Raw genomic sequence first — 14,683 nt, 5'->3', positions numbered from 1 at the left:
AACCTTGAAGAACCTCTTTATAGACAACATTTTTTGTTTTATTGGTTGGACGACATTCCTCGTCACATATGAGTACCTTCAAACATTTTTTACTTGTTAAACGAGAAACAACTACATATAACTGATCATGAGTGAAGACGGGTTTACACAAATACAATCCAACAGTTGATAATTGTTGTCATTGACTCTTGTTAATGGTCATAGCAAAACAAACATATACGAGGAATTGCCTTCGCTAAAAACGAAAGGGGATTCTTTTATCAGACGAAGTTAACTTCATGCGAAGTATATAAGTAGTCTCATTGAAGAATCTACTAACTATAATTCGTGCCTCAATGACATGTTTTCCAAGTCTAACAATTTGTAACCTAATACCATTGCATAAACATTTGGTTTGGTCGATATTATGAAACAACATGACCAGAACATCCGTTTTTAGAGTAAGTTTATGGTTGGGAATTCCAAATGCCTTAAAATCATTCAATACATCTTAAGAGTAAACTGATTCCTTAAAACAATCTGCTGACCCTGTCTCACATAAAGAATCTGAACTCAAATAAGTTTTCCTTTCATCTTTGATCAATCCTAACATGTGGTCATTGATAACATCGACCTCTTCATTTATAAGGACCAAAATAGCTTTATCTTGTAAATATGATGGATCATCAAGATGGTTTTCAAAAGATGGATAAATGACCGATATAATTGAATGAATATGGTCACTTGTAGAGCGAACGATAACATCTTCTAGAAATTAAACTTCAACTAGAAATTAAACTTCAACTTTAGCATCATTAGGACCACCAACATTACCTTCACCAATTTTAAGAATCTATTCAGCAAATGCTTTTGTCTCATCCAAATCATTAGTTGGACAACCAACCTGAAGCCTCATTAAATAGGATATTAAAAGAAAAAATGACTTATACAAATTAAACATTATAGAAATATATGTATTAAAAAAATTAATGATAACAGTTAATATATTGGGAAATTAAAATTGATGTTATATGATTTAAGATGCGGAGGTAGATATAATATAAAATAAATTAAGAATAATTTACATTGACCGGTTATTTGTGAAAGTGGCGACCTTGACGAAATAAATGTGGATAGCACATTTGGGCGTATGATGTTATGAGACGGGGACGCTGAAGGTAATTCGGTAAGGTTTCGAGTAACTCGACAATTAAGGGGTATGAAGAAATTATTTTCTGAAATGAAAATCTGTATCATAAATGGGGGAAATATATTAAAAAAAAATATTTATAGTACAATACAAAGAAAAAAAGATCCATATCTTATATAATGTATTCATCAACTATATTTTTAGATAATAGTTCCATTAGCCTCCTATTCTTTTTCTTTTATTCATCAAGTACTATTAAAATACAAAAATTTATATTCCATCTTTGTACGTGTTTCTGGGCTAAACATTAGTGTAGTGATGTAATAGTAAGGTCAACCATTATAACCTATTTTGAAGTAATAAAGATGAATTATTTGAGTATTATGTAAATTATGTAAATTTATGTGCTTTATACTTATTTATAAATGTATAATAAATAAAAGATAAAAATAAGCATAAAAATTAAGGTGTTAGATAAACCCAATATCGATGAAAAAAGTTGTAGTGGTCGTGAAAAGGATTCCAGACATATAAAAAGAACGCCGAAATTCGAGTTATAACGAAGAAGTTATGGCCTGTCGAAGTTTCGCGACAAAACCGACACGACGCTGTGTGATGTAAATATTGAATTTACGATAGAGGACTTTTTAGCCTTATTAATCTAAACAAAAATCGTAGTATACGTTAAACCGAGAGCGTGCATAAAAAGAACGCCCAAATCTGACTTTGTATGAGAAAGTTATAGAGTCATAAAAATGAGAGCTTGGACATTCTCATCTATCCATGTATGAGTTATTGAGCAAAAAGTGACAACATGGACTTAGAGTTTGGTTGTGTGTTCATCTTGGTCATGCAAAGGGATGAAGTCATAGACTTTATCCATTAAGGGGTGTTTGGATAAATATGTTTTTAGCCTATTAGCTTATTGCTTATTATCTTATTGCGGTGGGAATAAGCAGTTTTTTAAAAAGTGTTTGGATTAACTTATTTAGCTTATTCCTACCACAATAAGCAATAAGCAATAAGCATTCTCCCCCTTGCTTATTAAAATCAACTTATTTAGCTTATTCCTACCACAATAAGCTGATTTTTTAAGCTTCCTATCCAAACACTTCAACTCAGCTTATTGTGGTGAGAATAAGCGATAAGATATAAGTAGCCACTTTTTTCCCTATCCAAACGCCCCCTAAATCATTTATTATGATCAGATCTAGGAGTTAGAGAGTTTGGCTTGCTGTATTAACAACTTATTAGAAGTTTTTAGGAGCGGGGGTTCTACGCTGGGCGTATCCCTCTCTACGCTTGGCGTAGACTTCTGTACATTGAGCATAGCTCTAAGCTAAGTGTAGCTCTATGCTGGCGTTAGTCAACTAAGGGTTGGTCGTTGACTTTTTGACCGATTTGACTTTTGGTCAACCATGTTGGGACTTTGTATTTGACTTTTAAATGCGAGCATATAGCTTTCGAGAGTTAGTTATTACCTTGATTGTTAATTAGAGTTTTCGTTATGTCTATGTTTAGCAAGAGGAGACTTGATATCGTTGGCTCGAGTGTGTGGTTTGTCTTGTCTTCAAGATTGAGATGGGTCTTATCACTATACAATAGGACACTAGGTGTCATTTTGTGCATGTTGTCTTTGTGACTATTGCTGGTATGCTTGTATGTTATATGTGTGTGAGTTGATACAGACCCGATGGAGTCGATCTGGACTTGGAGTCAATACATACTCGAGGTTGTTATGGACTCGGGGTTGATAGAGACCTGATGGAGTTGATCTGGACTTGGATTCAATACAGACTTGGGTTTATTTCGGGCCCTGGGTTGATACGAACCCAATGGAGTCGATCTGGACTCGATGTTAATACAGACTCGGGGTTGTTACGGGCCCGTTACAACTACGTGATGTTATATATGATGTATGTAGTATTTTGGAGAACTCACTAAGTTTTTTGCTTACAGTTGTGTATTAAATATTTTGCAGATACTTATCGGGCTGCGAAGGCGGGACTGTACATACATCAACAATTTTATGATTCGAGATTCTGCATTGTCTTCTTTATGACTATGATTTCTGAATAATGGTTTATGAACAAATGGTTTGACCTGAATGTAACTTTATTAGAAATGAGTGTTTATTCTATTTTAAAATGAAAATTTTACTCTGGAAATTGGGACGTTACATAAATGCAATGGAATAATGCCAACTAGATCAAGGGGTTTGCATAGGAACCAATTGCGGGGCCTTGTCTGATGATTTGTTCTCCGGTAAAGGTCAGCGCAAGTGTTGTCACTTTATGTCACCATCTCAAATTGGATTGTTCAAGAAAACATAGAATTGTTAATCAATAACTGTTAAATAAATCAATTATTTATAGCTCACCTTGTTGTCTGATAAATATTGTTTTGTCATGTATATCAGGTTCAGGTAGCAAGCCTTAGTACTAGGCCTAGCAATGTAGCGGGTTTTGACCCTGATTCGATCCAAACCCTTAAAAATTATATGGGTTTGGAGCATAGTTTTTAATCCGTTTACCCGTTAACGACCCGTACCCGCTAACCCTTTTATTAAAAGGGTCGGGTATAGATCAGCACCGATCCGCTCCGTTTATAACCCGCCCCATATAAATTTTAGAAATATAAATTTATATTTTATATTGCATAAAGTTTACATTAAATTCCAATCAGAAATCCAAAGATAAAAGGTCAAAGACTAAATTATTTTTACATAGGAGTCAAGGACTCAACTTCTAGACTTCCAGTCTTCTACTCTTCTCCCAAGATTCATGATTTCATTTCATTTATATTTCATCATGTAATCACCAATTTCATTTATAAATCAATAAGGTTATTTATCAACCGGAAGAAAGTTTGTAATTTCTATTCTCTATCAATGCAATTGACGGTCAAAACTTAGTTTTATTTAATAAATGTGATTTTATGATTTAAGTAAAATGTGTTTTATTATTCAAAAAACGTACGGGTTACGGGGCGGGTTTGGATATCTGCTGATTCGGTGGATAAGGATATGAGTTTGATTATTCAAAACCCTGCGGGTTACGGAGCGGGTTTGGATCGGATTTTAAAATTTGTTAAAAGGGTTTGGATCAAGGTCGATTCGCTCCAAACCCGCCCCATTGCCAGGTCTACTTAGTACGAGTGGCGATAGCAACAACAAGACATTTACTAGATTTAGATTTTTACCGTATAATCTTGTTGTTTTAATTATGGTTGTGATATGGTTTGTACACCTGCTAATTTTTTGGGGAAAAATGTTATATGGTTTTTGAAACTTTGGTTTTTGAATAATGTTGTATAATAGTCTGATAAATTCCCAAAAAATAATATTATAAATGTATGTAAAAAGTTTTGGGTGTTACATGATATTTTAAAGATCTAACAATGAAAATCAGTCAAAAGGGCATCCTGCTTTGAAAACTATTTTAGGAAACATGGTTTGGCAATTTTGTCAAAGTAGGATGCTATTTTATAGATTAAACAATCAGCCAAAATAGCACAGGGGTAATTTCTATGGGCAAAATTGACAATTCATATAAATTTCAGTGGACAAAAAGCAAAAGATGCGTGGAAAAATCAACCCCTTCAATTCCATCAAATTCGAACTTGATATTGTTTATGACTGCAACAAGTTGTGGGTCTACTAAAAAAGCAAAAAGGAAAGCAGATATGGGGTAGGCCGGCTATCAATAATTCAATATAAGCATTTCCATTAAATACAAACTCAACGCTGAAAAAATGGCCAACTATTTTGTCTTTTTTCTTTGGTAGATAATACTGTTTGCTGGATGTTGTGTAAATATCAAGATAGTAAAGGGGGCAAAGTGTGCAAAGTAGAAACTTGGAGCTTAATGCGCGACAGTGGACGCGTATGCACTAAAAAACCCAAAACCAAGATACTTTTCTCATTTTTCGTCTCTTCGTTGACTGTGTCTAGATAAGATCTCTGAGTTGTTCCTTAAATCGTTTATAGTTGTTTTCCGTTCGTCTTATTGTCTGCTGATTTGTTTTCACTCACAGTTTAGTTCAAGTTCTTTCTTCAAAATTGTTTGAACTGAGTGTAGATCTTCGGGAATATTTGGTTCATATCTCCAAATATATATACATACGCACGCATCACTGCTTTATATTTCTGTTCCCTTCAATTAAAATTTTGGTACCCGATAAACATGTCTTCCCACAAACAGTTTGATCACTTACGAATCCCGCTTGAAGAGATAGTATCTGCCACCGACAATTTTTCTGATGCAAATTTCATCAGACATGATGGATTTGGAAAGGAGTACAAAGGACAACTCTTGCAGTCCGGTCGATTGGTCGATATCGTTGCACGAAGGTTAGATGATAAGAATGGAATAGGAATCAAAGAGTTTTGGATGGAGGTCTCGATGCTTTTTACACTTGAGCATCAAAATATCGTCTCTATCGTTGGGTTTTGTGACGATGGTGATGATGGCGAGAAGATCGTCATAAACAAGCGTGAGAGTACCCGTGGAAGTGTTTTTAACTATCTAAGAGACCCGAGCTTCACATGGATGCGAAGGTTGCGGATATGTGTTGGTGTTGCGCGGGCATTAAATTACATTCATTATGATGAGGGACGTGATTTTAGCGTCATTCATCGCGATATCAAGAGCTCAAAGATTTTACTAGATGACAACTGGGAAGCAAAATTATCTGGTTTTGAACTTTCCATGAGTCAGGCAGCAGCTGAAAGGAACCGTCCTTGCCAGCCATCTAAAGTTTGTGGCACACCCGGATATAAGGACCCAACATATGTCAAGACTGGAAGTGTGTCCCACAAGTCCGATATGTTTTCCTTTGGCGTGGTATTAATTGAAATACTTTGTCGCAAGGAATACGAGGGTGAGGACTATCTATATGAATTGGCCAAATCACATATTGAAAATGGAAGACTATATGATATGGTGAATCCGGGTCTATGGAAACAAATGGACCCACAATCATTCAAAATCTTTTCAGAAATAGCGTATTGTTGCTTGAAGGCAGAACCATCAGAACGACCAAGTATAGATCAGATTCTCATACAACTTGAGAAAGCACTGGAATCTCAACAGGAACAAGAAAATCATGTAAGACCATTGATGATTCATCCGGTTCCACTTTCTGTTCGTATCTCTGTCATTATAAACTCATGTTTATTGGATATATATTTTTCATTGTAGCAGTTTATATCAAATGATTACTCTGGCTCTGGCCTTTGTTTTGCAAGGATAGAGGGATATGCTAAGACATCAAAGTATGTTGCATACCCTCTCCTAAACCCTGGACTCGAACAATAAACCTCCCATATGGAGAGTGCCTTACCTGCTTAGACATCAACTGCTTAGTGCTTACTCTATGATTTTTTTTGGACAGCAAGAAAAGATTGAAGGCGCAATATCCAAGAGCTTGAAGGTAATCGATCTGTTTTGGGATGAGGCAATTGTGGTCAATATCATATCAAAACTAAGTCTACTCATTTTGGGAAAAAGGGTTAGCTTGATTTGATTCCTTATATGGAAATAGGAATAATAAAAGGGAAAATTACTAATCTAACCAAATTGACTTATCACTATTTAGCTAAAAATTAGGATTTGTCCCAAACTAACCATAGATGGTTAAAATGGTCTACTGTTTCGCCCATTTACCTACTGTTTTGATTTTTGTATATAAAGATTTTTTTTTATTTTTTTTATTTTATTATTATTATTATTATTTTTTTTCATTTTCCACTACGAAACCGTAGACGAAAATATGATCTACTGTTTTCCTCTCAGAAGTCTATTGTTTTCCAAACAAGTGATTAAAAATAATCTATTGTTTCGTCTAAAAAACTACGGTTTTGGTTTTTTTTTTTTTTTTTTTTTTTTTTTTTTTTTTTTAATGAAACAAAAAGACTAACTTTTTGAGTACTATATCGTACCTACTATATATTAAAAGAAACATCTCTTTTACGGTAAAAGTTAGTGTTTTTTTTTCATTTAAAAAAAAACGTAGGTTTTGGACGAAACAGTAGATCATTTTTAATCTACTATTTAGGAAATAGTAGAAGACTTCTCAGAGGAAACAGTAGACCATTCTTTTGTCTACGGTTTCATAGTGAAAAATGAAAAAAAATCTTTATATACTAAAATCAAAACAGTAGACCATTTTTTACAATTTCGGAGAAAAAAATATTAAAAATCATTTTTTTTTTTTGTAAAGATTTTTTTTTCAAATTTTTTTTTAGCGATTTTGACCTAAAAGTTGCGACTTTTTGATAAAAAAAACTCAAAAAACGTTTTGTGATCTCTAATTTTTTTTATGCATTTTAATGAGTTTTAGGGTTTTTTTTGTTTCCATAGAACCTAAACCTATATATATATATATATATATATATATATATATATATATATATATATATATATATATATATATATATATATATATATATATATAGGGAAAAAGGAATATACATTACAGCCCCACCTAAGCTTAGGTAGTAAATCTCTTGAAAATACATTGTTTTACTATATAAAGATTACGATTAATGGATTCACGATTAATACTTCAAGATGTAAATTCAAGATCGACACAATAGGGTTTAGGGTTTAGAGTTTAGGGTTTAGGGTTTAGGGTTAGGGTTTAGGGTTTAGGGTTTAGGTTTATGTTTAGGGTTTAGGGTTTAGGGTTTAGGGTTTAGGTTTAGGGTTTAGGGTTTAGGGTTTAGTGTATAGATTTAGGGTTTAGGGTTTAGCTTTAGTGTTTTGGGTTTAAATTTAGGGTTTAGATTTAGGTTTAGGGTTTAGTAATGTTCACTTGGATGAAGTAATAAACGATAAATGAGGAAAGAAAACGGAGATGATAAAATGATGATGAAGAAAGAAATATTATGGAGAATGATATATTTACCAAGTGAAACCAAATCGGGTATATTTAGCATGTTAAAACGACATTTTTTAGAGGTTTAGTACCTAAGCTTAGGTGGAGCTGTAATGTATATTCCCTATCCCCATATATATATATATATATGGGTTCAACACATAACCAAATAACACCACATAACAACCATCTAAACCATTGGATTAGATTATGTCATTAAGGGTATGACTGTATAATAATCTTTATGAACATAACTTTTTCAGATTCTCTAATCAATTTTTACATGTTCATAATTGAACATATGTTCATTCATAAATGAAAATATGTTCATAAATGAACATAATTTTTTTCAGATTCTCTAATCAACTTTTACATGTTCATATGGTTAATTTTTAGCAATACATAACCAAAAAAGCATTGGCTAACCACTCGTATCACAATTAGATTAAATTAAGGATAAAATTATATAAACATATGTTCATAAATGAACATATGCTAATAAATGTTTGTACGCTAACATAGATTAGATAGGAATTGAATTGGGGAACATATAATACAGAACAAAGATCAGGGGAAAACATATAGAAGACATAAGAATGAAACTTGAGTAGGTTTGGATTAATATGAAAATCTGTTCATATATGAACATATGTTTATATATGAACATATGTTTATATATGAACATATGTGCAAATCTTTCATATAGGAGTTTCAGTCCATCTCTGTTATCAAGTCAACAAAATGAACATTTATAATAACCGTCTCTATACATGCCTCGAGTGCAATGAACTCAATAAAATTGAAAGAGTTTTAGTCCATCTCTGCCATCAAGTCAACATAATGTATTTTGTCGGCTAACAAGATCAGATCCTACAGACTTCTCCACTCTCTATCAACACAATTTGCCTACCCTGTTACAATACACCATTTTACACCAAATTATTAGGATTCATTTATTGCCACTTTCTAATTCTATTTTTTTCTTCTGCTTGATAGCCAACTGTACAGTTTTACAATCACAATAACAGGTAGCTTCTTCTAATTGCATAAGTGCAAAAAAAATTAATAAATATCAATCCTAGAAAACACCAATTCATGATATTTTCTTTTTAAATAAATAGACAGTAAATGGATCTCAGTTGAATTGATCCGATGAACTGTAGATTTTCCACATGAATTACACATTCAGTAAGGAAATAAATAAGAAATCAATAGTACACACAACCACAAGCATGTAAAATTGTTACTTAAAAGATAAAACATCTATCGAAAAATGATTTTAAATATATCAAAATTTATAATTTTTTATTTTCTATAAATAGACATTCACATTGATATAATTTTAAGATAAAATAATTTTTTTATAGTTTCAACCCTTGTTATTAATGAGTGAATAAAAGTACATTAGATCTTTATTATAATAAATTCGTTATTCAGTTATGAATAAAAAATATGTTTAAATTTTTTTACAAATGTTCGTGGCATTTCATAATTCATAATAACAAATAAAAAGAAGACCGGGCTTGTTTTGTCCAAGGCCAGACTAAACAAATATATATATATATATATATATATATATATATATATATATATATATATATATATATATATATATATATATATATATGCTTACTAATGTTCATGATATTTCATAATTCATAATAACAAATAAAAAGAAGACCGGGCTTGTTTTGTCCAAGGTGGGCCAGACTAAACCAATGGACTTTCTGGTCCAAAGTTTCATGCTTAAAGGGGGGACTAGGCCTTTTTAGTCCATGGTGACCGGGTACAACTCTAGGTGTGGGTGTGGGCATGGTTAATTTTGAAGAGCTAAAAAAACAAAGAACAAAAAATTTATTTGAACCAAAATCCAAAAAAAATATTATAACAACAGATCGAATGTGATTTATTCCAAGATTAAACTACTAAATATCAAATATCAAATCTAATAGTAAAATAAATATACACAAAGGATAATACTTTAAATTGTAATTAACTAAAGTTGAACTTGTGAATATATAATTTTCTTAAGTGGAAGGCAACTATCACCATCTCAAACATTGATCACTTGTAAAAAGTACACTCATACACAATATTACCAAACATTGGGCTGTGTTTGGCACGATACAACTAATTTATTTAAGCTTTTATATATAAGTTGTAATGTTTGGCAACCAAAAAGTAATTTATAAGCTAGCTTTTGAAAAAAGCTTCTCACCGTTATTAATTCAAATAAACTTGATTTTCTACAACCCTTTTTTGTCTTTTATATATTTAAAGTAGTTTATTAGCTAGCTTTACCAAACGTCGTTTTTTTATTGGTTGGCTTATCGGCCAACAAATAGATTTTCATCTATCTACTAGCTTTTCACGTGACAGCTTGAGTATAAGCCAGTCTACCAAACATATACCCTAAATTGTAAATTGTGTTCTAAGTGCGACACTATTAGAACTAGAAAACAAAAAGGAAAGTAGAGATGGGAGTTGGCTGTCTATATATACACACACATCATTATTGTATTTTACTAGGGGTGCAAACGAGCCAAGCTAGTCATGAGCTACTCGAGATCGAATCGTTAAAAGCTCGACTCGAGATCGATTTTAAACGAGCCCGAGCCGAGCTCGAGCTTAATATTAAGCTTGTTTATTAAACGAGCTCGAGATCGAGCCTTTGTTACTTGGCTTGATTAGGCTCGCGAGCCTAAACGAGCCTACATATATAATAAAAAAATTATTTTTATTTTTATATATTAAAATAAATAATAATTTAATAAATACCATTTTAGGAAATTAGAGTATACCGTATACGAGCCGAGCCCGAGCCCATATAATTCTTAACGAGCCGATCTTGAGCTTTGCACCATAAGGCTCGAACGAGCCGAGCTCGAGCTCAAGCCTATAAATAGTTAAATGAGCCCTATATCTTACCATTACCTGCTTCTTCATTTGTCTTTGTTTTCTTACAAACAGTTGGCTCACTTACAAATCCCACTTGAAGAGATAGTATCAGCCACCAACAACTTTTCTGATGCAAACCTTATCGGACGTGATGGGTTTGGAAAGGAGTACAAAGGACAACTCTTGGGGTCACATGAATTAGTCAACATTGTTGCGCGGAGGTATTTTGATGATAACTCAAGGAGAGAAAGCAACGTGTTTTTTATGGAGGTTTCGATGCTTTCTAAACTTAAGCATAAAAATCTTGTCTCTATCATTGGGTTTTGTGATGAGAACGGTGAGAAGATCATCATAAACAAGCATGAGAGCCGTGGAAATCTGTATGACTATCTACGAGACCCGACCCTCACTTGGATGCGAAGATTGCAGATATGTGTTGGGGCCGCACACGCTTTGAGTTACATTTATTATGATAAGCGACGTGATTTCAGCATCATACACCGTGATATCAAGAGCTCCAAGATTTTACTGGATGAGCAGTGGGAAGCAAAATTATCTGGTTTTGAACTTTCCATCACTCAGACAGCAAGTCGAAGGGACCGTCTTTGCGTTCTTGCGGATGTTTGTGGTACGATAGGGTACCGTGACCCAACATATGTTCAGAGTGGAATCGTGACCCACAAGTCAGATATTTATTCATTTGGCATTGTATTATTGATGATGATAAGTTGTTAGCTCCATCAGCCAGATCATACTATGAAGAGGGAAGACTAGAAGATATGATAGATCCGGTTCTATGGAAACAAATGGACCCAAAATCATTCAAAATCTTTTCGGAAACAGCATACTACTGCGTGAAGGAACAACGACAACAACGTCCAAATATACATCAGATTGTCATACAACTTGAGAAAGCCTTGGAATTTCAATGGAAACATCAAAACCCTGATGTAAGACGTATACCCTTCATTTACTTTAGCTTTTGTTTTGCGTGTTGGCACTTGGCATAATCACTCATATATATGCTCATTAATTTATTTCCCATTGTTGTAGTTCATATCAAAGGCTCACTCTATGGTTAAGGGCATGACTTCCAAGAGCTTGAAGGTAAGTGATCTGAATAATTTGGTTTTGGTCTAAAAGTAATATTTCTTTTTTCATTTTTGCTCTTCATCTTGATGTTTAATTGCTTCTGCTATTGTACCTAACCATTGCTGATTTATTGGGGTCTTAAATGTTTTCTTTTTGTCATTTAATAAAAGACAGTCTGTTGCAACACCGCATTTTTAATTTGAGTAAAGTGTTGCTGCAGGGGAAAAACTTGAAACACTTAGAGATCCCACTCATTGATATACAATTGGCCACCGAGAATTTTGGTAAAACATACCTCATTGGGTCAGGCGGATATGGTGATGTGTACAAAGCTGAACTTGACCATTTTGATAGCAAAAACTTGTTGCCATTAGAAGAGAAGAAGACAAGGGAACATGCCAAGAAGCGCTCCACTGTAGCTATCAAACGCATATTGAATAGAGAAGACAAACAAGGAATACAAGGGTTCCTAGCAGAAATTGAAATGCTTACAAATTGTAAGCATCCCAACATAATCTCTCTTCTTGGATTTTGCAAGGAAGGTGATCATATGTTACTTGTCTACGAGCATGCTTCTAAAGGAAGCCTTAGTGATTATTTGGGAAGCACCGGTGGTAAGTTGACTAATCTTAGTTGGGTGCAACGTATAAAGATATGTATTGATATCGCACGCGGATTGAATTACCTTCATACCAAGATAGAGGACGATCGAAGGATAATACACCGTGATATAAAAAGCGATAACATTTTGTTAACTGAGAATTGGCAAGCCAAGATTGCTGATTTTGGGCTCTCCAGATTACGCAGTGTGAAAAAAAGTCAACAAGTGAACAAGACTCTCAATACAGAAACTCGTGCAGGCACAGATTTTTATTGGGACCCAGAATATTTTAAAACGGGTAGGTTGAAAAATGAATCAGACATTTACTCTTTTGGGGTCGTTTTATTTGAGATCCTGTCAGGGAAGCTTGCCAATGATGAAATTTACACCAAAGAAAATATCAACGGGATTGCACCTGTCGCAAGACGTCGCTTCAATGAGGGAACAATAAGGGAAATGGTAGATCCTAAGTTGATGGAAGAAACTCATGACAACATTTTCACTTCAAGTAGAGGACCCGACAAAGATTCATTGGATACATTTACAAAAATTGCATACCAATGTGTTGCTGAATCTCAAACTAACCGTCCAACAGCAGAAGTCATAATTAAGGAACTTGAGGAAGCGTTATCTTTACAAGTAAGTCATTATGTAAATCATTAACATTTGCTAATTAGGAGCTCCGTCGATATCATTTTAAAAGAAATGTCGGATGTATGATGCTAGTTTAAGATGCACTAACATTTCCAACTTTTCAAGTTTTCTGTTGAACACATTCATCCCACATCGACACTGTAATGAAAAAGAACAAAGAGGGCCTGCAAAATTTTAAGGGTAGTTTCCACACTAGGGGTAAAAATTGATTTAATGGCTTTTTCCAAGGTTATTACGAAGGACTAATTTAGATCATAAAAAATACTAGTCCAAAAAAGCAACTGTTTTGGCATGGTTTTGTTTGAAAAAACTGTTTTGGACCTCCCGCCCTGAGAAACATGACCTGCCCAAAGCCTGTTAGTATTGATCAGTTTGGCCACTTCAGAAACATTAATTTGTATAATACTTTGTTCCAATTTGGGCATACAGAGAATTTAGATATTTAGGTGTAGTTAGATGATCATATATTAAGTTGCCCTGTTGCATATGATAACTAGTGTCTAGTGTATTTCTAAAGAAAAAAAATAATACAATGTTAGATAGCGAACACGTCCAAGTTAATCAGTTATCCATAAAAAAAAATGGAAAGATTTTGTAAAATATAATAATCTTATACTATCGATAAAAAATATAATATATAACTGATTTTTAATAAGAGGTTCAACTTATTTTTGAATTATTAAGTTCATCTGGTGTTTAATGATTCACAGGAAAACATCAAGGACCACCTCAAATTCTCACTTGATGACATTAAAACTGCCACACAAGACTTCAGCCATAACAACTTGATTGGTCATGGAGGATTTGGGAATGTATATAAAGGAGAAGTTACACATGCTAAGGGACGTTCTACTATTGCTGCAAAGCGGTGGCATGGGGAATATGAACAGGGAGAACACAAATTTTTGATGGAGCTTCAAATTCTCTTGGAATATAAACATGAAAATTGTATTGGTCTTTTAGGCTATTGCAACGAAATGGGTGAAAAAATCATTGCTTATGAGTATGCTTCTAGAGGAAGTCTGGATAGGTACTTGAAGGACAAAGGTCTTATGTGGATGAAACGGCTTGAGATATGCATCGATATTGCAAGCGGGTTGGATTTCCTTCATGGAGGTGGAGTAGCACAAGAGCCGGTGATGCATAGAGACATTAAAAGCTCAAACGTTCTATTAACCAATGATTGGAAAGGAAAAATTTCTGATTTTGGGCTTTCGTTAATAAGTCCATTAAATAAGGATATTGACTTTGTCATTGATAATTTATGGGGCACAATAGGCTATATTGACCCACTATACCTGAAATTGGGTTTCTTAACCAAAGAATCTGATATATATTCACTCGGCGTTGTTTTATTTGAGATATTGTCTATCATGAAATGCATATGTTGATTACAATACGCATGGGCATCTATCTGTATTGGTTAAAAA

General features: G+C 33.6%; 1 protein-coding gene across 2 annotated transcripts; it reads left to right on the top strand.

The window, feature by feature from the left end:
* Positions 1–5,021: 5,021 nt before the first annotated feature.
* LOC111915366 (receptor-like protein kinase FERONIA) lies at positions 5,022–14,652 on the top strand. 2 transcript variants are annotated; one of them, XM_023911027.3, is made up of 6 exons: positions 5,027–6,237; positions 6,524–6,562; positions 10,979–11,856; positions 11,960–12,013; positions 12,219–13,238; positions 13,964–14,652. In XM_023911027.3, the coding sequence occupies exons 3-6, from the start codon at positions 11,686–11,688 to the stop codon at positions 14,642–14,644; spliced, it is 1,926 nt and encodes a 641-aa protein (XP_023766795.1). In that variant the 5' UTR covers positions 5,027–6,237; positions 6,524–6,562; positions 10,979–11,685; the 3' UTR covers positions 14,645–14,652. The 2 variants fall into 2 exon arrangements, 1 of the variants encoding a protein (XP_023766795.1); XR_006189969.2 differs by lacking the exon at positions 13,964–14,652 and having other exon boundaries at positions 5,022–6,237; positions 12,208–12,341.
* Positions 14,653–14,683: the final 31 nt, after the last annotated feature.

Source organism: Lactuca sativa, chromosome 1, assembly GCF_002870075.4.
Source record: "Lactuca sativa cultivar Salinas chromosome 1, Lsat_Salinas_v11, whole genome shotgun sequence".
In the NCBI taxonomy this organism is placed as follows: domain Eukaryota; kingdom Viridiplantae; phylum Streptophyta; class Magnoliopsida; order Asterales; family Asteraceae; genus Lactuca; species Lactuca sativa.
Note: the sequence above shows the minus strand (reverse complement) of the source record. Positions and strands in the feature narration are given on the sequence as shown.

Excerpts from the sequence above, each read along its gene's own strand:
- LOC111915366 (XM_023911027.3), top strand. The coding sequence starts at position 11,686 with ATGATAGATCCGGTTCTATGGAAACAAATGGACCCAAAATCATTCAAA. Across the intron at positions 12,014-12,218 it reads TGACTTCCAAGAGCTTGAAG|GGGAAAAACTTGAAACACTT; the intron begins GTAAGTGATCTG and ends GTGTTGCTGCAG. Across the intron at positions 13,239-13,963 it reads AGGAAGCGTTATCTTTACAA|GAAAACATCAAGGACCACCT; the intron begins GTAAGTCATTAT and ends AATGATTCACAG.